General features: G+C 39.3%; 1 protein-coding gene across 1 annotated transcript in view; it reads right to left on the minus strand.

The window, feature by feature from the left end:
* LOC124282489 overlaps positions 1-27,940 on the minus strand; it is a 207,789-nt gene that overhangs the window by 128,811 nt on the left and 51,038 nt on the right. Inside the window, exons 3-4 of the mRNA XM_046718497.1 lie at positions 15,327-15,369; positions 2,495-2,699 (exon numbers count right to left, since the gene is read on the minus strand). Of these exons, the coding sequence (XP_046574453.1) occupies positions 2,495-2,699; positions 15,327-15,369 (248 nt within the window). The remainder of the gene's footprint in view (positions 1-2,494; positions 2,700-15,326; positions 15,370-27,940) is intronic.

The raw sequence follows: 27,940 nt of genomic DNA on the forward strand, positions 1-27,940 counted from the left end.
TGATGCCCTAACTTTGTTGATCACCTGAGATGATTGTCTAGCAGCAGACTGTTCATTTTGGTTAATCGTATTCTATGGGTAATTATAGACCCAACTCTAAAGATACCACTATATGTGCAGCATGCCTAACTAGAGACCACCTCGTGGTGTAGTGGTTAGAGTGTCCGCCCAGAGAGCGTAAGGTCGCAGGTTTGATCCCTGACCACGTCTTACCAAAAGACGTTAAAATATGGTACTTGTTGGTCCCTGCCTGGTGATCAGCATTAATGGGTACAACAAGGACTGGTCGGCTCGGAGTCAGTATAATGTGTCTGAGTGGGGTATTCATGCTTCACTGCCGCATGGTATCTCAGTGGGCTAGCACTATAAAACCAGCTTAAGTCTGGGCTAGTACAAGCAGCCGCACATACACATACACATGCATGCACGTTGTCATATGAGCAAAATATTCTCAAGCACAATGTTAAACCCAATTTCTCCTCACCTCACCTAACTGTAGACACTGAAATGCTATATGAGTGGTGAGAGTAAAAATGTTGATCTAACATGATGAAGCTCTATGCTTGTACACAACACAGCTGTAACACCTTCCTTGATGTCAAGGTTGATACTGACAATGACATTGCTGCATACACTGAGCTGGGATGCATGCAAACAGTGAAAAACACAGAGCCCAGTTGGATAGATCACCACACCGATATGTGTAACACATTTCCCTGCAGCTGCAACCAGAAAGATTACATCTACAGGTGTGGTCAAAGGGAGATAAGTCTGTAAGGCACAGGTGTTGAAGTTGAGATTGGGAAGTGAAGGTGCATGTTTGCTACTTCAAGTACTCAACAAGCCACACTTCAAGCCCTTGAAATTTGGTGTTAGTGTGTGAACATTTAAAAGATTACATGAGCCTGATCAAGTACATGCATTAATAATGACTTTTTAAGCGCTACAGAGTATAAGAGCAGCCTCTTCAATGCTGAAGTAGTCAAACAAACAACATACATAAAAATCAACTTTCTAGTTTCATTGACATTAAAGGTTATAGCTTGTTAATGAATTTGTTTATGATGACATTAAACTTGCTCATAATTTGTACCACAAACATGGTCTATCAGTGATGATATCATCTGATGGATAGTACTTTGAAAACAAAATTTATATTTTTTGCAGAAAAGTAATTTATTACGGTAGGTGTTGACAGAAAGGCAGCATTTGGGTTCTACTTTATCGTGGGGGCTTCCTCCTTAAAGGGTTGTCTATATCAGCAATTACAAAACTGGTTCAAGTACCATGGGCAAGCTTCACTTGACTTGCAGTTTACTAAAATAAAACAAATGGAATCTTGAACTCCTTTATTGGAGTGAGTAAGTGAGTATGGTTTTACGACGCCTTTAGCAATATTCCAGCAATATCACGGCGGGGGACACCAGGAATGGGCTTCACACATTGTACCCATGTGGAGAATCGAACCCGGGTCTTTGGCTTGACGAGCCAATGCTTTAACCACTAGGCTACCCCACAGCCCCCAATTTCATCTGAGTAAATTACCATTGAACACTGTTGCCTTGAATAAGTTATTTGGTTAACAGTGATTTGGCCATATTGAAATAAGTACTGGGTATCCTATGCAGCAGCCTTTTTCTGATGTAGCACATCACCACATGGTCCTACCAAACATGCAGGGTTTTTGTAAATCATATCTGTCCACAGTTGATACTCTCAGATCTTGAACAGAATTTTAACAAAATACAATAAAAAATACTCCTCCTGGACTTATAACCAGAGTCACCTATTAGTGACTATGAGAACTATCACTATCAATTGCCACTATCAATCTTAGAACCAATTACAAATGAAAGTGTATCAGTAAGTTAAGAAAATATGTGTCTTTGCCTAATGTTGCTGGTATAAAAGTTGTCTAGATTCTAATTGTCTTCTACTTTCATCAAATACTTCTGTGCCTTGTTTCTGGTTTCTTGTTCATAAAAGGTATACAATGCAGCCATGATGATGATGGTGATGATGATGATGGTGGTGGTGGTAGTGGTGATGATGATAATGATGAGGGTTGTGGTGGTAGTGGTGATGATGATGATGATGATGGTGGTGGTAGTGGTGATGATGATAATGATGAGGGTTGTGGTGGTAGTGGTGATGATGATGATGGTGATGATGATGGTGGTGGTGATGATGATGTTGGTGGTGGTGATGAAGTGATGATGATGATGATGATGATGGTGGTGTCAAACATTTAATCTGTCATATTAATAGCCCTCATATTAGCCTACTTGTCAGTGATATGATTATTTCAGTAACATCCTCTATATATATATACTTCCATTTATACTGTCATATTGTTTTCTTAAAAGAGCTTTCCATAAATTGTTTATCATTACCTTAGTCTATTTCTGCAAGCAACTGTGACAGATACCAATCAAAATCAGATAATACTTATTAAAGGTTAGTCACAATCAGTCCTCAAGACTATAGAATGTACCTGATTTTCTTTGTAGGTCTTCTCCTTGAAATCATATCCCAACTGAGCATAGAAGTTGTTCCCAAAGCTGTAGGCATGACCATTCTTCAACCAGATGATGGTGTGGCGTCCCCCACAAGCTACCCCTGCAATCTCGCCTCCATCTTCCGTGGGCAGGTGGATCTGGGTGGGTTCCCACTTGGTGCTCACATCGTTACACCCAAGTCTGGAAGAAGGGCAAAATTAAGTGTATCAAGAAGAATGAGTCACAAACAATTTCAGAGTGAGTGAGTGAATCACATCCATCCATCCACCATGAGTCACAAATGCCCTTTACAGTCAGTGAGTCACTTACTCTCTTTGGAGGAGTGTGTGAGTTACATACGCCCCTCAGAGACACTGAGTCACTTACAGACTTTTGGGGGAGTGTGTGAGTTACATACACCCTTCAGAGACAGTGAGTCACATACACCCTTCAGAGACAGTGAGTCACTTACACCATTCAGAGTCAGTGAGTCACATACACCCTTCAGAGTCAGTGAGTCACATACACCATTCAGAGTCAGTGAGTCACATACACCCTTCAAAGACAGTGAGTCACTTACACCCCTCAGAGTCAGTGAGTCACATACACCCTTCAGAGACAGTGAGTCACATACACCCTTCAGAGTCAGTGAGTCACATACACCCTTCAGAGTCAGTTAGTCACATACACCCTTCAGAGTCAGTGAGTCACATACACCCTTCAGAGTCAGTGAGTCACATACACCCTTCAGAGACAGTGAGTCACATACACCCTTCAGAGACAGTGAGTCACATACACCATTTGGAGGAGCGTGTGAGTCACATACACCCTTCAGAGTTAGTGAGTCACATACATTCTTCAGAGTCAGTTAGTCACTCACAGACTTTGGAGGAGTGTGTGAGTCACATTAACTCTGAATGAGTCACACACACCCCTCAGAGTGAGTGAATACAATACACCCATCAGAGTGAGTCAGGCATATGTAAAGCATCAAGAGACAGCTCCATGCATCCTTTAGAGACAGATAGTGAGTCACATACACCTATCAGAGTAAGTATGTATGTAGCATGTAAATGGCCAGGAATATTGCCATGGAGTACAGAAACAGAGAATGGTCAATATATTTTATTTGAAATTATCAACCAAATTCATCAAAATCAGCAGCAGCAGCACATTGATGAGTATATTGCAAACAGGACCACATGGACATGTGTCAAGTAAGTGTTTGTGAATGACAATGGGCAAGGACATACAAACTCCAGTATTGCCTAGCAGCTCATGCCGATGAATGGAATGAGAGAATGGTTCACCTGCTGAGGAACATCAGCCAACTCAACCTATAGTTCATGTACAAACAATCAAGTGTTTCATGATGCTGCCATCATAGCAGCAGATAAAACTTGTCCCATAGCTGGAGTCTAAATCTGACGGCCATGAGAGGATCTATATTGTGTGAATCCACAGGAATGATGCTGTTATACATGCTGTCTATACCGGTTGTTGAACATTGAAGGGATGAAAAATGATGGTAAAAACACATAGCTGTAGCATTTTAAACCAGGGTTTTAGTTGCCAAATACTTGCACCCTGATTGTTCAGCCAGTGTGGGAGAAAACCCCCACATCATTATGCTGTCACCACAACATCCATCAAACTCACATATGCAGTTTGCAGCAAAGCATTCATAGGAATGTCAGTACAACCCAGGACATTCCACACAACATAAATTTTGACTGATAACAGAGTGACTGTCTGGTCAGACATCCTCTGAAATGCTTGAATTGCTGCATCAAACACCTTTGCCACAAATGATGCTGGAGTACGGTATTTGAATCAGTTATGTACCATGACAGAACATGCTGTTGGTACCGATGCCAATGTCTGGAATGGTGAATAGGCCAACAGTGAGCCTCTGTTTCCGATCATCGGAAGTGCTTGCTTCAGTTATCTGTTACACTGTATCACTATGACTTCACAGTTGAACAGTTTCTAACAGATGATGTTTTGGCACCTGAAAAGGACACCTACACACATTACAGGCCTAGTCCAGCTATTTATGCGCAGAACATGCTTCAGCCAGATTCAGTTCAGTTTTGTCTCTGGGACCTATAACCCACAACGTCTTTCAATGGTTTTCAGAGAGTGATCACTGGTAAATTGATTCTGGTCTTGGTCACCATTACAACATACTCTACATTTTACGATATAGAACCAGTAGCAACCTTTGCAGCCAGTAGCAATCTATTCACAACCAGTGCAAATGTCTGTCAAAGTTGACTTCTGTTTTGATTAGGAACAGTCAATTATCAGGATTTCTTCTGAATCCATCAATACGGGTCGGAGTTATCATCTGGAAAGTTAATGCTGAGAGGCAGGACCACCAGACGAAAGAATGGTCAGGGAGGTGATGGATGGCCTGCCAGACAAAAGGGCAACAGATTCAAGGTCAGCGGAGATAAAAGGGGGATAACTGGTGTCCCAATCTAACAAGATCATGTGGCATGTCGACCCATTGGGAACCTGATAGACATGTTTTGATCCCAATCATTGCTTGTGAACACCATCCATGGGAAGACTTTTGGGGAAATACTTGCACCCAAGACAAGATCAAAGAACGTAATAGCCATGTGTAATGCGATTGTATAGAAGGGCACTGGATTATTATTTGTGGGTTGTGTATGCCAGTATGGACATGTCGACCTGTCTGACCAACTGTGAGTCACTACGTAACACTAACTTCTATTGCTGGTCACCCAACCACTGACCATACACATCTGGTCAGGAGTTACAACAAGAAACGTCAGCCTCATCAATCAGTGGTCAGCTGAATATCTGCAGTCAGGACCGAGTAGGGATAAACAGCCTGTGTAATCACTTAATCTTTAACACAGCAAGGTTAAACAGGAGTGATGTGGGTTCAATACCACCTTGAACAATATTCCATATTATTACCTATGAGGGCAAAAATCTCGGGGTTCATATTTTTCATACAATGCCCTTGGGCAAAATATCACTTTGTCATGGTGACGTGACGTCATGAACAATGCTATGACTACACGTTTGTTCTATGATGTTGCCTTCTACATGTGGCGAAGGCAGGTAGCCAGCCTATGCTTGAAAGTAGACTTGGGTTTATTTTCCTCAATTTGACAACTTCGGTTAAAAACAGAACATTATATTCGTTTCCATATCATACTAAGTTGCCCACATGGGCAATCATATAATATCCTCTATGTACTTCGTATCAGTTAGATGTAGGAGGAATAAACAAGGTTAATATGTTGTTATCAATGAACCTTTAATAACGGTTAATGATTTGCTATTGCACCGTGTCAACACAGGAGTTATACACTTGACAAACCAACATAGAAAACAACAATGAAAGGCAAATGTGTTTTTATTGCAAATTTATGGATTCTATAAATGCCTGTGAAGTGCTTCATTCTACATCACTTTATAGATGAGGTAGACGAAATATGCTTGAAGAAGGGGGTCATCTTATACATGGGGTCGCAGCGAAAGACGGTATGTAAGTCTAAGACATTTACCACCTTGGTGAAGCCCATGAGCATGGGCATGGCCATCCCGTTGCACCATACCGACAAATCTAGAAACATAACACGAGTGAATCTGTATTCAAACCCAGTATCTTAATTGATCAGCTGCAGTATTATATTAGCTGCAAATCTGATCAGCTGCAGTATCTGTAGTATCATATCTGTGGCATCTGATCAGCTGCAGTATCTGTAGTATCATATCTGTGGCATCTGATCAGCTGCAGTATCTGTAGTATCATATCTGTGGCATCTGATCAGCTGCAGTATCTGTAGTATCATATCTGTGGCATCTGATCAGCTGCAGTATCTGTAGTATCATATCTGTGGCATTTGATCAGCAGTAGTATCTGGCCGGCTGCAAACTCTCATCAGCTGCAGCATGAGATCAGCAGTGGTATCTGGCCGGCTGCAAACTCTCATCAGCTGCAGCATGAAAACAGCAGTGGTATGCTATCAGCTGTAGCATCAAAACAGCAGTGGTATGCTATCAGATGCAGCATCAAAACAGCAGTGGTATGCTATCAGATGCAGCATCAAAACAGCAGTGGTATGTTATCAGCTGTAGCATGAAAACAGCAGTGGTATGCTATCAGCTGCAGCATCAAAACAGCAGTGGTATGCTATCAGCTGCAGCATCAAAACAGCAGTGGTATGCTATCAGCTGTAGCATCAAAACAGCAGTGGTATGCTATCAGCTGTAGCATCAAAACAGCAGTGGTATGCTATCAGCTGTAGCATCAAAACAGCAGTGGTATGCTATCAGCTGTAGCATCAAAACAGCAGTGGTATGCTATCAGCTGTAGCATCAAAACAGCAGTGGTATGCTATCAGCTGCAGCATCAAAACAGCAGTGGTATGCTATCAGATGCAGCATCAAAACAGCAGTGGTATGCTATCAGCTGCAGAATCTGACCAGTGGTAATATCTGATCAGCTGTGGAATCACATCAGTGGTAATATCTGATCAACTGTGGATCACACCAGTGGTAATATCTGATCAACTGTGGAATCAGATCAGCAGTAACATCAGATGAGCTGCAGAATCGGATCAGTAGTAATATCTGATCAACTGTGCAATCAGACCAGTAGTAATATCTGATCAACTGTGGAATCAGACCAGTAGTAATATCTGATCAACTGTGGAATCAGACCAGTAGTAATATCTGATCAGCTGTGGAATAACACAAGTAGTAATATCTGATGAACTGTGGATTAACACAAGTAGTAATATCTCATGAACTGCAGAATCTGATCAGCAGTTGCACCACTGCAACACTGGATCACCTGCACTATCAGTCTCACCTGCACTATCAGATCAGCTGTCATGCCTGATCAGCTAGAGTATCAATTCAGCATCCAGCCAGTGGCTGAGAGAATGAGTATAGATCAGAATAAGACCACCTCTAAGTCAGCCATCCTAAAATCAACATCCATTATCACCTCTCAGCCCCTTACAAATATTAAGGAAGTAGATATTGGGGACATTAGGAAGGACTATCCAATGACGTATAATCAACCAAGTCAATGAGCCTGACCAACAGACCCATTTAGCCACCCCTTACAACCATCAAAGATTACTACTGGGGCCTATTCTAACCCACAATCCACACGGGGGTCATGACTTGTCAATGTGTTAACTCTCAATTAGCTGTCTCTTATATTACTGTCAAGACTGCGACAAAGCATTTCCATCTCATCTAAATTATTTCATAAAGTCAAAGTTTGAAGGTTTCTATACATACAGGACAGTCTATCGACTCAGGGCCAAAGTTTTCAATACCAACTTGGAGCTGTGAAGCTCTCCTTCATGGAGACCTAACCTGTCCAATAATAAAAACTATACGCCCTAATACAAGTATAGCTTCAGAACAAATTGAATGACTTGGTTAGGATAAGAGCAGGCATTTATGATTAATAAGGACTGGAACCTCCATGTCGTCAGTCTGAACCCTTTTTTACAAAGATTTCAAGCTGGTGTTACTTTCTACAAGGACATTTCGACAACGTTCCCTGACAATGTGTCACCCTCTTTCTTTCTCCTGGAATGAAAGAAGAAAAAAGTGTGATCGTAATTTCACCGATCGCTGGCTTCTGCCACTTAAGTCAATTTGGCTAGTTTGGAAACAGGACTGTTTTTCTGATGTCTCCATTTTCCTATCAAATTCACCACGTCACACATTTCCTTTCCAAATCATTACACCCACTTAAACCTAATCTTATGACTCTCTTTTGCCACTTGCTCATCTACAAATGCAGAAATAAATTTAGCTCTAGAAGCTGTGTATGCCAAATAGTTGTCTGTTTTACGACTGTCGGTATCTTTTCCACTTGATTAGGCTCGCATTCAAGACCATTATTGAACAAGACACTTTCCTCTGCGCAAACATTCAAGTTAAATTACAAGTCTCTCAAATGTAGGGATAGTGGTCGAAAATAATCATGTAAAAATGGCTGACGGAAGGATTAGAGCTGCCCGTAAAGAAATAAATCGGACCCAAGGGACCAGATTGGGCTTCCCAGAGCAAATTTTTCCCGCCATTTGAAAAAAAGTCCTGGTCTTTGCTTCCCACCTGACCTTAAATGTAATCCTGGTTAAGTGAAGCGCGACCACGTCACGTCACCTCGACTCACCTCTGGGGATGGGGGTGAGTAACACAGGATAGACAAGCAGTGGCTTCTACCCACTTTCAGGGGCCAGGAAATCTATTACGTTAATTCAGCATGATTGAACAGAGAGCCCCACATGTCAATTTGCTGTTCCCTAGTTGAACTGGGAGCACCGCCAAGTGGCAGAAGGCAAGGCGGGGATTTTTTATCTTGGGTATGTCACTGCGTTATTAGATTATAACGTGCACCTGGGGGCCGTGTGTCCGGCCTCATTTTCCCCTAATTAATCTGTGTTCTGTGGGAGTAATTTGCACAAGTCCTGGCTAGGGTTGGTTGAGATACATCAGGTCACTTTTATAGCTACAGCCACCAGTGGAGGGCTCACAGGCCACAAACCAGAGCCATGGCTGCATTGTTAGAAAATAAAGTAGCGATCATAGTGTGTTGTAATTGAGAATCTAATCTACTCTCATTCAGGGGGGAGGAAAGTTCGATAGGGAGGTACTGGCTGCCTTCTTGAGGTCATAGATCAGGTCTCGAACACCCGAGTAATCACAAAGACCATGGCCGCTTAATTGCCGTTTCTACAGAAGGCAATATTTCCAAGACCCTCTTTCTGACATCTTCTTATTACACAGTTAACCCGTCACAACCTCCGTGGCCAAAAGCCATCAGATTCTTGATTGAGGGCAGACCATGACCGAGACCTTGAGAGCACAGAGTATTGCAAATGTTCAAATGTGGGAAGAAAAACGGATGATCTTCCTCGGTCGCGGATAATAGAAACAGCGTTATGTTTTTGATCTAGCATCGATCACACGAGGTGTGCAGGGACAATCCCGTTATGTCTTAATGCCTGTTTACATATGGCTAATGAATCTCCCATCAGCCCCTGACACCTTGTCGATTTCCACGAAATTGACTAAGAGACTGAGAGCAAAGATAAAGTGAGAAATCCATATCTTGTAATCTCGGTGGATTACAAGGCTAAACGACAATTGGGGCTTGCAGTGTTCGAGTAAGCCTGTATCCAAAAATCGGATTGATAGCAAAGTGGTGATCAGATAACTGCTTGGCTCTTGCAGTAAACATCAATAAAGCTGATATGACACTCAGTGGTGACAAAGTTGCAATTGATCGCAGGTCCTCAGGAAATGTGACATGAAATAGACGAGGTAATCATACAAGCGGAATGGCTGTAATATCTCATGTTCTTGCTAATTTTCCTTCCTCTCAACACTAGCGACAGTATTAAGCTGCAATGGATCACCTGAAACTTGCCCTCTCAAGTTTAACCTTGTTAAACTTGAAACATGATAGCTTACAAGCATGTGGTGTGCATCATGCAAGTGGAAAGAAGATGCACCAACTTGCACCATTTCACCAGCATCCTGGCACACCAAACATGGTCTGCAGTGCACCTGTATTAGACTAACGCTTAGTCCCTGAATATATATAATTGTGACAGTAACAAATAAACCCAATTGAAAAGGAGCCCCAGTGAGTTGGGAGATTCAAGACACGGGGAAATCTAGACTTGCTTCATTTAGGACTTTATCATTGCAAGGAGGGCTAGGCTGTAGCGAACCAAATGTGGTTCAGGGACAGACTACACCTGTATGTTAAGGTATAGTTTCTTCAATCACAGATCAGAACTCAAACTCCTAAAGCAGACATATTTTTGACTAAAGAATAAACAATTTGTCGACTTCATGAGCAGGTTGTATATCCTATGTTTTGAGTTAGAACCCAATGTATTAAACAAGTATGAAAAATGAACAATGCTTTGTCATTTATACATCAGGTGTCATTCTGATTGTTCTTGATGAAAGTTCGTCATCATTTATCATGCTAGCAATGAGGTGACCCAAAAGCCCAAAGTAGACTGTTTAATTTAGTTTAATTACATAACATTGTATACATGTGTCAAAATATGCTCCATTGTTCCTGCCTGGATGGGTATTGTTTCACATTGCAGGTAAACCTGCATACACCTTGGTTTGTCTGCAGTACTGCTGATCACTGCTACCTAGCTGCACATTTTATGAAACTCTGGGTAAGCAACCTCTAGGTCACTCCAAAACATGAGCTCAAATCCCAGATGGGACTCAACCCATGCAGTGATTGATACAATGAGCAAGGCACCACATTAACCAAGTTTGATGACACACAATCTCAGCAATGTTACAGATACATGGTAGTGGCTAGTTAATATGGACCAGACAATCCAGTGATTGATACCATGAGCAAGACGCCACACTGACAAGACACACAATCTCAGCAATGTTACAGATACATGGTGTTGGCTAGTCAATATGGACCAGACAATCCAGTGATTGATACCATGAGCAAGGCTCCACACTGACAAGACACACAAGCTCAGCAATGTTACAGATACATGGTGGTGGCTAGTCAATATGGACCAGACAATCCAGTGATTGATACCATGAGCAAGGCGCCACACTGACAAGACACACAATCTCAGCAATGTTACAGATACATGGTGTTGGCTAGTCAATATGGACCAGACAATCCAGTGACTGATACAATGAGCAAGGCTCCACACTGACCAAGTTTGAAGACACACAATCTCAGCAATGTTACAGATACATGGTGTTGGCTAGTCAATATGGACCAGACAATCCAGTGATTGATACCATGAGCAAGGCACAGTGATTGATGACAAGGCACCACACTGACAAGACTCAGCAATGTTACAGATACATGGTGTGGCTGTCAATATTGACCAGACAATCCAGTGAATATTGACCAGACAATCCAGTGATGTTGATATGGTGTTGGCTAGTCAATGAGCAAGGATTGATACCAGCAATCCACACCAAGTTTGATGACACACAATCTCAGCAATGTTACAGATACATGGTGGTGGCTAGTCAATATGGACCAGACAATCCAGTGATTGATACCATGAGCAAGGAGCCACACTGACAAGACACACAATCTCAGCAATGTTACAGATACATGGTGTTGGCTAGTCAATATTGACCAGACAATCCAGTGATTGATACCATGAGCAAGGCGCCACACTGACAAGACACACAATCTCAGCAATGTTACAGATACAGATGGTGGTGGTGGCTAGTCAATATGGACCTGAGACAATCCAGTGACTGATACCATGAGCAAGCTCCACACTGACAAGACACACACAATCTCAGCAATGTTACAGATATGGTGGTGTCAATATGGACCAGACAATCCATGACTGATACAATGAGCAAGCACAATTCCAGTTTGATGATCTTTGATACCATACATGGTGGTGGAGTCAATATGGATCAGACAATCCACACTGACCAGGTATGATGACACACAATCAACCAAATGACCAAGTCTGACCACTAGATCCATTAGGTTGCTGATCCAGGATGCAGATCAGTCTGGGATGCAGATCACCACAGGATGCAGATTGCTAAAGGATGCAGATCAGTCTGGGATGCATATCAGTCTGGTATGCAGACCAGCACAGGATGCAGATCAGTCTGGGATGCAGATCACCACAGGATGCAGATCAGCAGAGGATGCAGATCAGTCCGGGATGCAGAGTTCCTCTTCTACTCTGAAATCCCTATGGAGCTATCCATCAAGTAATGTGGCTCAGATAATGTTACTTTATAGTCTCTGCAGAAACCCTCCTTATTCATCATTTTCACACCGTACAAGGGATGAAGTCAGTTGAGCCGAAACATCAGCCATGACAAGTGATTTCCTGATGCCCAGATTCTCAATACATTCTCCATCATACCAGAGGACTTATGGTACAACTGATACAAGGAGTGAATTTGGTTTACACATACACAGCCTTCTCTATGACATGAACTGTATCTTATATTTCAAGGCATTGTTATCCATATAACAGACATAATTTGCCAAACACTCAATCAATCCTGGGTTACCTTTGACACTATCTACATCTGACTTATATATATATTTTGTTGTATATTTCACATTGGATTTCCAATATCGGCACTTCAGTCATCATGAAACCTTGACATATTTATACTGGTATATTTGATAGCCCGAGAGTCAGCATGGCTAAACTGTATGTACATCCAGTTCCACAAAGAAAGTGTAGGGTTGAAATGATAGTAACTTCAATGCTTTAACACAGATTTCAGGTAGTCACTGAACAGTCTCTGACACAGGCCTAGGCAGACATTTAGACCCAGAGATAAAGATGGCTTATTAAAAAGATATATATCTACACAAAAATAATAATAAGATCCAAAGGAAGCCCAGGAGAAATCTTAATTTCCTGTAACTGTGGAAATCTAGATTTGCCCAATTATTTTAAACATGATTTGGACTTGTTTTTTAATTTATGCTCTAGGGTCTGGGTCACAGACTAATACAGACCCTGAAACAATAACACAAATAAACAAATAAACAGGTCTACAATACTGTAGCAAGTCTAGATTTCTTAAGCTTCCTACAGAACAGTTATTCTCTGGACTTATGCCTAAAACGCAATTAACAGAAAAAATAAAATAACTTAAAATATCTTAAATTAAAAAACTAAATGGCAGTCAAGTAATAGTGCCAAGATCACTTTCTGACCCTGGCTCCTTCCCACAAAGCAATCTTAGCCAACAATAATCTTAAGTCTTTCTGCGTCAGGACAGAGGTAGTACTAGTATCATATTATATGACAGAGCTAAACAGTTTACTGACAGCAAGATGACGTGCTGTTTCACCTAGAAGTACAATCAGCGTTTAAACATCACCAGTATTCCCCATCCTCTGGTTAGGCGGACCGGCTGTGGTGGACGGGGACATCGGAGGGATTATCAGGGCAGCCATACAAGTATCAAATGACACTGGGACAAGTGCCTTTAACCACCATGTTGTCTAAAGGGGATAGCTCATGTTTGCTTGTATTACCACTCTCTTTATCCTTGAGTCCTAATTGATGAGCAATAACAACAGTTATATCAAGGATATCAGAGTAGGGTAGAAAATATTCTTAAAAGCTGGATATGGGTAATTAAACCACGGTTTTAAAAAAAGTTATCTATTTACTTTAAACAATGAAAACATTGTTCAGAAAATGAGAATGATCAAATCATACTGTTCCCAATCTGAACTTCTGAACTGAATGTTGAAAAGTGTTACCGATTTCTGGAATTCTATTTAATAGCTTTATCAATTTAGTAATGATCAATAGCATAAAAAAAATAAATACAAAATCTTAACAAAACCACACAAAAAACTAAAAACCACAAACATCAACCTATGGATCTGGTAATAGCTGCCCCCTCCACATAAATGCCCTTTAATAACAGTGCTTCCACACAGGGCTTAAGCTTCATTGAACTGGGCCCACCTTCAAAACATGCTGATTTTCACCTGTCTAAGAGGATAATGTCATTCCTTGTCATCACCGCAATCAAGATACACCCATGTGAAATGGATTAGAAGCCATCAGAGACTGGTTTTGTTAATAATATGCTGCTCATGAAACTGATCTAATCGATTTCGAAATTCATGCCAGTTGAGAGTTGGTTATGATATGTTTAAGCAAGGAGAATGATATGGAAATAATGACATGCCTTTGTTCAAATACACAACAGTAATGACAGATACCTACTCAGAAATCCCTAACACTGATTAGAGAGTTTGGTAATGATGTTTTAAAGTGTTAAGCATTGCAATCCCTTCCCTACAGCCAATAAAAGTTGATTACAGTGAGAAAACCATGTAGTCATTTGATTTGGTAATATTAGCTTTGATTTCGGGAAATTAACATCAAAGCATGGCATCTGAAAGGCATGGTCCAAAAACCGCAAGCCCCTAGCCTCCAACAAAGATATTGACGTTCATTTAATTCATTAATATTGGCCGATGTAAAAAAGACGACGGTAGGAGGTGGCGAGGTTTGGGGAGCGGTGCGAGGGAAAATTACCCCCAACTACAGACAAAGAGATTAGTAATTCCTTGCTGCAAGCGTAAAAGACACGGACCAAATCCCCCATGACACTGTGGCTAAAGACAAGTGGGTAAAATATTGTCGGATGATCGGCGGACAGATGTCACAACCTCTCGTCTGACCCTGTCAAAAACATCAAATCTACTGAAATTGACAAGTTTTTTGTATTTTGCTATTACTCATACATGGGATGAAAATGATAACAAGTGAAATTGGCAATTCGCTTTTTGAAATTGTAATTAATGGAACAAGGGATGAAAGACTTGGTTCTGATTGCCATCTTGTTTATTTCAATCTAATTATTACTCAGAAAAGAACCTGGATGCCTCATTGCAAAATGAAAAAAAGGACTTTTATTCAACTACAGTGTCGAAGACTCAGAGTTCAAATAACACTGACTGGCTACATTTAATATAAATCAAAGAATGATCCCTGGAAATAATATTTCTTATTACTCAGAAAATGATTAAAAAATTAATACTAGGAACAAAATAGACCATACAGGACATAGAAGGAACCCTTGTCATGTACGTGTCATGTACATTTCATTAAGCTTTCAATATCTAAAATATGCAAATGGGTATGGATCTTTGAAATGCTAATTATATTTTCAGACAAAATGTCAATGCTTTAACTCTCAATGGCTAAATAATATCAAAGCTACCAAGAAATAAATTGGTATTTCTTTTCAAGCCCCTATTTTGCTGATATTACTCACTGTCCACTGTTTCCGTTCCCCCACACAAATATTTCATCCAGGTCTGAAAAAGAAAGAAGTTGAGAAATATTATTTTTACCAAACAATTGGAACATAAAATATCTGTTATTGATGACAGGCATCATACAGAGAAAGAGCCATCAATTTCCACTGATCTTTCTTGGCATTGGTTTGAGTCATGTGGAAACACATACCTGCTTTTGATTTACTTATGTGCAATTGTTTTCCAATATGTGAGTGAGTGAGTCAGTGATCGAGTGAGTGAGTAAGTGAGTGAGTGATCAAGTGAGTAATTGTGTGAGTTACTTTGGCATTTGATCATATAACTATAGACAGGTGACTTAAGAGGATCATGCACCTTTATACAGGTGACTCAAGACGATCATATAACTATAGACAGGTGACTTAAGAGGATCATGCACCTTTATACAGGTGACTCAAGACGATCATATAACTATAGACAGGTGACTCAAGATGATTATATAACTATAGACAGGTGACTCAAGATGATTATATACCTATAGACAGGTGACTTAAGAGGATCATGTAACTGTAAACAGGTGACTTGAGAGGATCATGCACCTTTATACAGATGACTCAAGACGATCATATAACTATAGACAGGTCATGCAAGAGGATCATGCACCTTTATTCAGGTGTGAAGATTCTAATGGGGACTTTCAGTACTTTTAAAATATGTTCCTCATGGAGGAGAAAGACATATTTTCAGAATCTCTAAATATGGATATGATACATATGATAAAATCATTATCATAACTTACACAACACTCATTCTGTTTTGCTAAATTGCATAACATTTGTGCAATGGTGTTATGACTAGATGTTTTCTCTTCTTCATTTGAGGAAGCCAAACTTGACTGAAAAGTAAAGTTTCAAAATTGACTGAATTAAGTTTCTTATCTGCCATGAAACTTTGAACAGTCACTGTACAGAAAATATTTCCATGTAAAGTGTCAAGGTTCATTCAGACGTTAAAACATGGGACAGCTTAATTAACTATTTAGGCATAGTAACTTTTAAAGAGATGAAACAGTTCATTTTAGGTCAATCAAAAGGTATATTCAAATTAACTTGCTTTTTAAATCTCCTTGAAAACAAACTATCTGATATCAAACTATAAACTGAAGTAGTTATATATCCTGATTTATCTAACATACCTACAGTTACTTTCTTGAATTCCAAATGAAAAGTAGTCTTTTTCCCATGCTGAGTATTCAAACAAGATTAATCGTTTGATTAGCATTCTAGAAGTTGGTGAGTCAAAAAAAGTTGTATGTTTCATTTTTTACAAAAATAATCTTCCAATTACATTAATTATTGAAAACTGATTTGATCATACACCCTGAGCAGCCATCATAAAAAAAATTAAAGTCAGATGTGTTCATTCATAACACCATGGAAAACAATAGTATCTCTCACCGAATACCATATTTTAACAACATTTGAACCACAAAACATGAATTCTACATCATCTTGTCAATCCAGAAAATTAGTAGCTCTGTTACAGTTCAGTACCCAAATGACCTAGATTCAAAATACCAAAGGGGAAAGGCACATTTTTTACGAAAACCTTTCACACTGACCATTCTGCCAAATGAGCAAGCCCAGAAGAAAGTAAGTATCTGATGAAGGACAAAACCTAATTCACACTTCAAACAAAATGCCAATTTTAATATGCCATCTTAAAAGTTAAAATCTATTTTGAAATCCTCAGTTGTGAGGTTGCCGTCACGTTTCCTGTTTGCGGTTAAAGCAGCTAAATGAAAACATGGCATCAGAGAGCACAGACAAAGAGCCTTGATGCCTTTGGAAGCACTAAAAATGACTTTGACTGCAAAGTTCAATACCATTTCAATACTGGGAAAGGACACACAACCGCTTGGGGATAAGCACGATATTGACAAGTCGTGAAGAGTATACGCAAGGACGTAGCCAAGCCCCTAAACTAATAAAGCTTAATAGAAAGATGACAAGAGAGCCAATTAGCCTTCAGCAAAAATATGAACTAACCCACTTGAAAGTTATCCCTCTTTTCCTTTTGCCATCTTTATCACATGTTTTTGTCTGTGGTTTCTCTTCTTGGAAGAACTAAAGCTTTCAAATCATGTTTTTTTATCAATTTTTCTCTATTGAAACTTTCATCCAATTCTTTGAAATAAACATCACAGTATTCATGGCCCTGCAGAGCGAACACAGAGTTGGGACTAATCGAAGTCGACTCAATCGCCTCACACAATGGCGGTGATGGGGTTATTTGGAACAAATTGGAAAGGCCATCACTATGTGCAATTCTGCATTTACTTCCAAAGATGGAATGAGATTCTATACACATCTGAGGAATTTTGTATTCTGAATATGACAAAAAATCAAGAGCATATTCTCTCTGGGATAAAGCCTCAGCCAACGTCAGTCGAAATTTCATTTGCAAGTTGGTCTTGTGAAATGGCTTTGGTGATCACCCCTTGACATTCATAATGACAACAATCTTGACTCGTATTGCGATTCGATAGATTATGGCGCTGAGTTCGCGGCCTCTAGCGCCGATCAAATAACTCCAACAGGATCAAAATTAAACCTCCGATGTTGGTGGGCATCGAATCGTGGCAATATTGACAAAATCTAGGATGAAATATTGGGGTAGTCTTTCATGACAATTTTCACCATAACTGCCACAGGGCAGGCCATAATAACCATAGGTCATTGCTGATATGAGGCCATCCTGTCAGCAGTGAATAAGCCTGTAACATAACCATGTTCACTCCATGGCAAAACAATAAATCGGGGGGCCATTTGAGGCAATGTAGGATTAAGCTTCACTGTCTACCCTCTTCCGTTCTGCTAATTGCTATTCTGGTTTTTGCTCGGCTGACATTACCCCCGAAATTGGAGATAGGAAGGACTAGAGATTTCATTATCTTCCGCGATCAGCCAAATCAGAAAGTTTGACATGGGCTCGTGCAATGATGTACAACAGTGAATATCAGAACCTTGCAAATCTTGGTCCTGACATGAAAAGGATTTTATGGTAATCAGAGAAGACTTTCAACTCTCCGATAGAGCATTATTACGAATCGACTGCAATTCTGGATTTTTGAGTGCTAAATCAGGCCATTTCTATACACATTATAGTCCCCAGCTATTGACTGAATCTACTTTGATGGGGCAAAGGCATTAAAAACACATTTCTTGATAGAAATCTACGTTATACAGAAACAATCCTAGCGCTGTGATGAATATCAGACTGATGCTGACTTAAAACAAGTCATAAATTCTGTAGTCGAGGTTGTCTCACACATTCTAAAAGGAAAATAAAACTGCATCAAAAGATTCTATCAAAACTATGATTTTTCCAATATTGATGGAATTTATGGTCATGGGTGCTGTCCCATACAAAATACAAAGATATAAAATTCATGTTAAAAACTGTCCACAAAAACGCTCAAAGAGACAGGGACAATTTAAATAAAACAGCATATCCCAAATTGCAGTCTGTCCATTTTAACCAAACCAACATGAGAATAATCTTCACTTTTGTCTGGATTTGTTTGACAAACAAAACCATCAATACAGCTGATGCTCCTTTTTGAATTTAAGACATCCTTGACATCGTTTGGACAATAAATCACCACTGAAACAAATCTGTTCTAAATAGCCGATTTTTGTCTGACATCCAAACATTTCTGTGCTTGTGACGTGAACAGGGAATAAGGTTGTTTTTCTATTGTTAAAACCTCTATTTGTCCGTCAATTTGGATCCCATTGAGAAAAGAGTGAAAATCACCTAAAGCGAACAGAGGCCCATAAGAGCATCCACCTGTCAAAATCTTCCACATGAGTACTCTCTACATCTCTTGTTAACAGAAGCTGCATGTGTAAAAGCAAATTGTTTCTTTAGTTAATCGATAGCCTCACTGACTGTAATCAACGGGTGTTCATTTCGCACCTCTCAAGTGACATTGACAACTACAAGCTTGTAAGGATTCTTCACCTCACAAAAGGCTCTCACTGAACTTACTTAGTGGTGTACTTCTCCTTGCATATTTGTCAGTTTATTTTTGCTTGTTGTCGTTGGTGGTAAAAGCCGGAGCCAGTGTTTCGAGCCTTGTGGGGTCCATAGGCTGAGGCTGTAGCACCCTGATGGATGTAATTGCCCTTCAAGCATTGATTTTTTTACAAATTAGCGATAGCAAATTACTTCTTTATCTTCGACAGACATGTAATTCAAATAGAAAATGACATCCCGCGAGAGTGAGGCAGAGTTAGAAAGTGTAACAAAGAGAAATTAAGTTATTCCATGATGTCTAAATGCACCTCTGACAAACAGGCCGCTTATTGAGCTGACAGTTAAACCAACTCGTGGGGAATTACCAAAGCAGCGAACATGAAAACGTAAAAACTCATGTTCCTATCGACCCGCTTCGGCCCAAGAAGCATTTCAGGGCTGGAGATCAGAACTTTTCACCCTTCATCTTATCACCAGGACAAGATCTTGCTACATGTTAAATGAACTGGACAAGTTTTTGCGCCCGTGAAGGCAACTATTGCTCATGACTGTGCTCAGAAAGTGCAATTTGAATGTTCACACATTTGACATTCCAGGCGGAAAAAATCATAAAATGTGTAATGGTCATGTCAAAGGTTATCGACTCTTTTTGTCTCCTAGCTATCAGAGAAACATGACAAGCATAAATGGTGATCTTGGTTGAAGCACTTGACAAATATGACTTTAACAGCTTTACGTGTGATGTCATTTGAGAATATGGAATGAACCATGCAAAAAGGTCTGAAAATGAGTTATGGTGCAATTTAAAAGACAATGGGAAATTTTCCAGTCATAATTTGGTCATCTTTGTTTAAATCCCACTGCAAATCCAATTGCAATCTAAAAAAATAATTAGAAAAACAGTTTTTTCAAACCAAAATTGTTTGCAAGGATACAATATATTTAGACATGGCTTAATATGTAGAAAAATAGTGTTTTAAAAACCACTCGTAATTTCATACATAATTTCAGAGGAAACATCCTTTCATAGTTCAGTTTAGGAAAACATGTAATGTCAGGAAGGATGGTGTATGATAGGGACCTAGCTTCTCAAAGCACTTGAGATCTTTTCTGCAAAGCAAAGTGTACTGGGTTGGTTGGTTGGTTAGTTTGTTGTTTAATGCCACACTCAGCAATATTCCAACTATATGGCGGCAGTGTGTAAATAATCAAGTCAGGACCAAACAATCCAGTGATCAACAGCATGAACATCGATCTACGCAATTGGGAACCAATGACATGTGTCAACCAAGTAAGCGAGCCTGACCACCCGATCTCATTATTCACCTCTTACGACAAGCATGGGTTACTGAAGACCAATTCTAACACGGATCTTCAAGGGTCTAAACTGCACTGGGACCTTTTCCACCTTGCAAGGTATACTTGGGAATCTCTTCTGCATTATCAGATGTACTTGGATCCTTTCTGTTGTGAAATGAACGAGTGGTTTTATATGAATACAGTTAATCTGCCAAAACCTTCAACCTCTTTTAGCAATATTCCAGCAATACCAAGGTGGGGACACCAGAAATGGACTTAACACATTGTACCCATGTTGGGAATTGAACTCAAGCCTTCAGCATGATGATCAAATGCTCAAACCACTTGGCTACTCCAAAACACACTTTCAACTTCATCTGGTGTACTGGGGATCTGTAATGCTTTGTATGGTGTACTGGAACTTTTTTGTGTACTTGGAGGCCAATTCTGCATGTAGATAGAGATATTTCATGTTTAGTGAATGTGAGTGAGTATGTTTTTTCACAACTTTTAGCAATATTCCAGGAATTTATGGGCTTCACATATTGCACCCCGACGATTGTTTTGTTTGTTGATGAACTTTACACTCAGCAATATTCCACCAATATGACAATGGTGAATGCAAGTTCTGATGTCAGAGCTGAATTGTCAGAACAGAAAACATTTATTGTCCTTTCAATGTTTGATATGGGTAGTCAAATAGCAAAAACAATCCATAGCTTGTCAATAGTTAAACTCGGGAATAACAACCAATGAAAACATGCCTGTTATACAGAGGGATACAGTCACTTAAACAGATTCAGGGGATCTCACAACTCGGATCTCACAACTTTAATTCATTATAGATATTACTTTGATTCTTAAGTTTTCATGGATGTACTGATAAAGTAAAAGGTGTGCATAAGAAAATAACAGTTAAAACATCAGTAGCTTGTTGGGCTAGGGACATTTTAATATCTTTTGCCTGACTGAAGTATTGCTAGCTACAAGCAGTTATTTGTCACATTGATAAGGGATGTGTTTTCTGAGTATGGGTAATAATATGGATATAAAATATATTATGGCCCTTTTCTGTATCTAGTAATATCTATGAAAGCAATATCAATGAAATTGAGTCCATTTGATCTTGCTAAATGTGTATGATCAAAATTGAAATAAATTTGAACAAACAGAATTGGCATTTATTTTCCCCGTTTGATCAAATTAACCTCCTTTGTAGGTATAGGTTCTTATCTGCAAGGGGCGGTGGGATAGCCTAGTGGTTAAAGTGCCGGCTCGTCACGCCGAAGACCCAGGTTCGATTCCCCACATGGGCTCAATGTTTGAAGCCCATTTCTGGTGTCCCCTGCTGTGATATTGTGAGAATATTGCTAAAAGCGGCGTAAAACCATACTCACTCACTCTTATCTACAAAAATAACTCTTGTACTTCAAACTGTTTGTTTTCAAAAACAGATAAATAACAAACAAAAAGGAGGTAAATGAACACTGAAGTGAAAACCTGAATCAGATTGCATGATAAAGGCGTAAAATACACTTCCAGTATATCCGTCTGTATACTCATTAAAGTTGTCTTTATGAGAAATTGAAATAGATTAGATATGATGTTGAAATTGACATCTAAATGTAATAAGGCATTTGAGAATTTATGAAGCAATATGCATTGGGGATTGAAGCGGGAAATTTTGCATATTGGCGGCATTTCTTGGTGGCTGATGAATACACGGCAGCGTGGTGATTGCTCCCCACGATAGGCTACGATTAATCATCTCCGCTCCACAATTATCAAACTCCTGCGGCCTACGGGGAAATCAGCAATGGAACAAAGCCACAATGCTCAGGGCTGCCGCATAAACGACCAAAGTTTTGCACCCTGGCCTTGATAACGACACCTTTAGTCTCTGTGTCGCTCGGCAATAATCTGTCTTGACGCATCCCCATTGAAAAACTGACTTTTGCCATATCACAGCATTATGAACCTTTGTAGGGGAAAGGTAATCCACCAACCACCACATTTAATTAAAACATGACCTCATGTGTAGGGAAAGTCTTGCACCCCCGGATCCATACAAGCACAAAATAGAGCGCCAGCTGGCACTGGGTGGCCATATTTTTATAGAGGACCCAGAAAAAATTGAATCATAATTGTTAATCTAAAACCTGCTAAAGGCATTTTCCAAACTGGTAAAGCCTAGAGGCAGGGTGAATAATGTGGGCAATGCTCGTAATGGCGGCAATGGTGTGGGGAGTATTGAGGCACATTCATAATTCTCCACTCTGTGGAGTTCATTTTGGCCATTTCCATATTTTTTTGTAAAGATATTTTCTTAATATGGTCCAGTTCAGAATGTCAGGAATATTAGAAATGTATAAATCAGTCAATAATGTGAAGTCTCATGACCTATATTGTTAAAATAGCAGACAGATTTTATTGTGATGATTAGTACAGTTCATGTTCAAAGCCTCATAACTAGATCTGTTTCATATTGTACAGTATATGTATTTGTATGTGCAGATTAGTATGAGGATGAATGTGATAAGAACTAATGGCTGTATATAGACATACACAAATACATAAAGTACTAAGTAGATGAATCTGAGTATGTGTATGTTTTTTTGTATTTATATATTCTTTTTGATTCTTTTATGAGAGAGAGAGAGAGAGAGAGAGAGAGAGAGAGAGAGAGAGAGAGAGAGAGAGAGAGAGAGAGAGAGAGAGAGAGAGAGAGAGAGAGAGAGAGAGAGAGAGAGAGAGAGAGAGAGAGAGAGAGAGAGAGAGAGAGCATGTCATTTTGACGTAGGTGCAAAAATCTAAAGCAGTTTACAGACATTTACAACTTTGGTGAACAATATACAACTTTGATAATTGGAACGCATCATGAGGGTAAAGTTGGGATTCAAACCCCAAATTGTAGGTTTCTGAAGCAACAAAATATGCAACTGAAAAGTAAATTTCCGAGATTAAGATGACTGTGCCCCCCTGCAACCAGTGGAGATATTAAAAGTGTAATGTTTCATTTGCTTCTTTTTTGCATTTTCACCTGTAAAGCATTTTCAAGAAAGTTCAATGACTAAAAAATGTTCAAGTTAACAGAAAATTAAACCAAACTCTCATTCATTGACACTGATTTGAGAGCACAAAAAAATCTGTCCATAGATCAGTACATGAACAGTGTTATTTCTTTTCAAAACAACCTTAATCAAAGCCTGAGAAAGTAGTGCTGAGCCAGTACTGACACAAACTGGATGTTTTTGCACTTAGAAACATATATGAGCTGACAGCCATGGTGTGATTTCCCTGTCATTAAACTCTGATACCCTTGCACAAGGCAGTGTTATGTAATGAGTGAGTGCACATGGTTATATGGTGCCTGAAGAGAATATTTCACTCACATGAAGACAAATATGAGAGGAAAGTGGGTCTTTGATGTTCACCACTTCATAGAAATCCATGTTTGGTGCTTACAAACCTAGAGACATGATACAGTAAAACCTGGCTTATATCCCAGATCATATCAGATGCAAATCTGTACAGTGTTTTACTCCGCTTTTAGCAATATTCCAGCAATTTGATGGTGGGGGACACCAGAGATGGGCTTCACACATTGTACCCATGTGGGGAATCGAACATGGAATTTTGTCATGACGAGTGAACGCTTTAACCACTAGGCTACTCACTAGTGCAACAGTGAAATCATCTAAATCCAGATGAATCATTTCCAGTGAATATTTTCAGATGAACAGCTTTCCAAATTGACACAATGATAGGCTTTCATTTATATGTATGCATGAGTGTAAGCATCATCAGACAGGGGTTTATTGCTAAACAGGGTAGGGCCACTATGTTGTAGAGCATTTCAGACTCAGCTGATAAGCAAGTGAGTCTCACACTGTTTTCAGAAATTTTCCAGCAATATCACAGCAGGAACCAAAACTACCAGGGCTTCACACACACTGCAACCATGTTGAGAATTGAACCTGGGTCTAATGCAAAATGAGCCAACACTTTAACCACTGGCCCTCTTTAAACATACACTGACCTAATAACTGGAATAACACAACCTGGAGATAATCACTTTCATATTCTTTAAATGACACATAATTGTACCTACATCACAGCAAAAATAACTTTGTTTCCGCAATGCGGAAACCTGGTGGAAAGTGGACTGAAACTTAAGTTTCCACCTAGAATCCAGTAAGGTTTCCGTTCTTTTACATTGAGTTTCTGCAATAACGGAAACTTACAATTACCCACTTTCGAAGGGTTTCCGCAAGGTTTCCGTTACCCACACTCCAACAAGTTTCCGTTGAGTTTCAGTTAACTTTGAATCCATTAGGTTTCCGCAAGGGCGATGGGTAGCCTAATGGTTAAAGCGCTTGCTCATCACATATAGGACCCAGGTTCAATTCCCTCCATGGGTACAATGTGTGAAGCCCATTTATGATGCTGCTGGAATATTGCTAAAAGTGGCATAAAATCATACTTACTCACTCACTTCTGCTTACATAGATGTATGTGTTCATTTTTTCCATTCCAGAAAAACAAAGAATTTCTCCAAACTACCTAGTACATTACATGTTAGGATTTAAGTAAAATGATTTTGAAGTACACGAGTAACAGATCATCAGAGATATATATCTATACAGACATATATCTACATTAAACAAGTAACGAATATTGTTGAATTATTTCTTTTTACAGAAATTCTGTCAACTTTTCATTACGGAAATAAAGTTGTGATTTCACATATTAACAAAAATATGCCTTTTTCCTTATTAATCCATAATCCTTTCAAATAAATCATGAACGGTATATGATTTTGAAAAGCGGATAATGTATCCATTTCACTTAACTGACAACTAATGACAGCAAAAACAAAATGCTACTTCCCTAACAGCAGATAATAGTTATAATGGAATGTTTTGTGTGTAGGAAGCTGTCAACTCCTGCTACTCTCATGACAACTTATTAGCAATAATAGGCTGTTTTCCTGTGTTTCAAGCATGTCTTTACACTATGGCTAACAGTAATAATGGTTCATCGTGGCCCGCAATTGTCCATTGGATACCAAGTCCTCTCAAATCATGTTGCTCTAGCTAATGAGGTGCAAAATCTGTGAAGAGCTCTTCCCTACCGTTGGGTAATAATGGTACATCATCGGTGACAAGCCACGATTACAATGCGGGATTCATTAGACTGGAGATTCGCCACTCCACGTTTCTTGATAGCCGTTGGCCGATTCCTTGTGGTGCTAAATTTTCAAAACTAAACGCAAGATTACTGCACTTCACAAATCTGAATGAGCATTCAACGTCCCTATGAGACTCTAAATTCTCGGCAAACTAAGCCTTGGATTAGCCATCGCAATAATGTTAAAAACTCTCTGCCTGTGACTGTATCTCTTCAAATTTGCCCACGAAGGATTTGCCATATAACACAAGCTCATTGTGTTCCCAATCATCTCAGCGCGTCATGGCTATCGGTGTGAAAACAAAGAATTGTGGGATATTCAAGTGGTTTTTTATGACATTGTTGAAATCTGGAAATTTTAAAATTCAAAATGGCTGCCTGAGATTTAGTCAGTGACAGAGATAAAGTTTTATCACGCCATATGTTGAAATTTTATTGTTCACTGTTAGCAATATCAAGATTTTTTTCCAAAATCATATTTCGTGTAATAATAGAGAGAGCTTAGCAGGAAATTTCACAGGATTAAGTGTTAATTTCAGTCGTCTTAGTTTTGAAAAAAATATAATCTAAATGAGTTTTATTCTCAAAGGAAATTACGTCCTTATGACATCTATGGTAATAAATCATTATCTTTAAAGGGAGGAAATAAAGAACCAACAAGATTCAGTAATTGAAGATTATATTCTCTATGGAAGAGGTATAGGATAGAGATAGCTGGAACGTAAACTTGTTTCATGTCCGAAATGACATTGTAACTATTTTCTATAAACCTTGCCACCGATGTCATCTTGCTGTGGAATCGTATTTGATACATACCAGTAAATCAGATCTCACTTTTTCAACATCTGTCCTGCAGAAAGTGGAGACTAAAGGCTTTGTGTAACTTTGAATTATGTCTAGGGTTTTGAGACTCCTAAAACAGAAGATTCACTCCATCGTCAAAACTTCCTGCGATGCTGAAACCTGAATATGAAACAGTAGCAGTTGGTATCCCATCTAATAAATTGAAAAAAATGTAGAAGAGTTTCATCAGCACACTTATTACTCTTTAGGATAATTAATTAAAATTAATAAATAATCACTTTGTTTATGCTAAGCTTAAATGTCCATGAAGTGTTAATAAGTTTTGTTCAGAATGACGGTGCTTTTATCTGATGGACTGAGGGAGATAAATTTAAGCAATGATGCAGATATGTCACTCTGACCTGGAGTGAGGGAGTGTAGTTTTATCAAACTCAAAGCCATATTATCAATATACCGTAATGGTACGGTGGGCAGTAAACTGGTGGGGGAGGAGATGCTTCGCATGTTGTACCTCAACACCCCTCACCTTCACCGGTACATATTTGCCATAGAGTGCAGGTATCAACAGTGAGTGAGTGGGCGAGCGAGTAGGTGGGTTGGTAAGTGAGTGAGTTTGGTTTTATGCAGCTCTTAGCAATATTCCAGCAATATCATTGCGGAGGACACCAGAAATGAGCTTGAAACATGGTACACATATGGGAAATTAGTCAGCTTGATGTGGGAGTGAGAGAGTGAGTTAGTTTGGTATAAGAGTCTTGTAGTTATATCCTTGTGAGTCAGCTTGATCAGTGAGTGAGTGAGTGAGTGAGTGAGTGAGTGAGTGAGTGAGTGAGTGAGTGAGTGAGTGAGTGAGTGAGTGAGTGAGTGAGTGAGTTTAGTATAAGATTTTAACAAAGTAGAATCATTTTCAATGTCAAAATGTACAACCTTTGGCATATAATACAAATGAATACATCAACACACAATAACATGCCAGTACAGACCAGCATCAGCTTATCCGAATGAGAAAATATATATCAGGTTGAGAGAGAAACATGGAAAAACTTTAACGATTTGTCCATATATGTTGAGAGTTAGAAATAAGATAACATAACCCTCAGCTTCATCAGCAATGACTCAGTGTCAGATTTTCCTGTTTATGACTATCATCATTAACAGTAAACCTTATATGCAAATGCCTGCAACATAAAGTTCCTTTGAATATGATATCCAATTAGTCTAGATTTCCATTAAAATCTTTATTATTTTCATGAAAATCTTAAAGAATAAATTTAGTAGTTTGCACTTTAAGGAGCAC

This window comes from Haliotis rubra, unplaced genomic scaffold (genome assembly GCF_003918875.1).
Source record: "Haliotis rubra isolate DU_JTF1 unplaced genomic scaffold, ASM391887v1 Scf3, whole genome shotgun sequence".
Classification (NCBI taxonomy): domain Eukaryota; kingdom Metazoa; phylum Mollusca; class Gastropoda; order Lepetellida; family Haliotidae; genus Haliotis; species Haliotis rubra.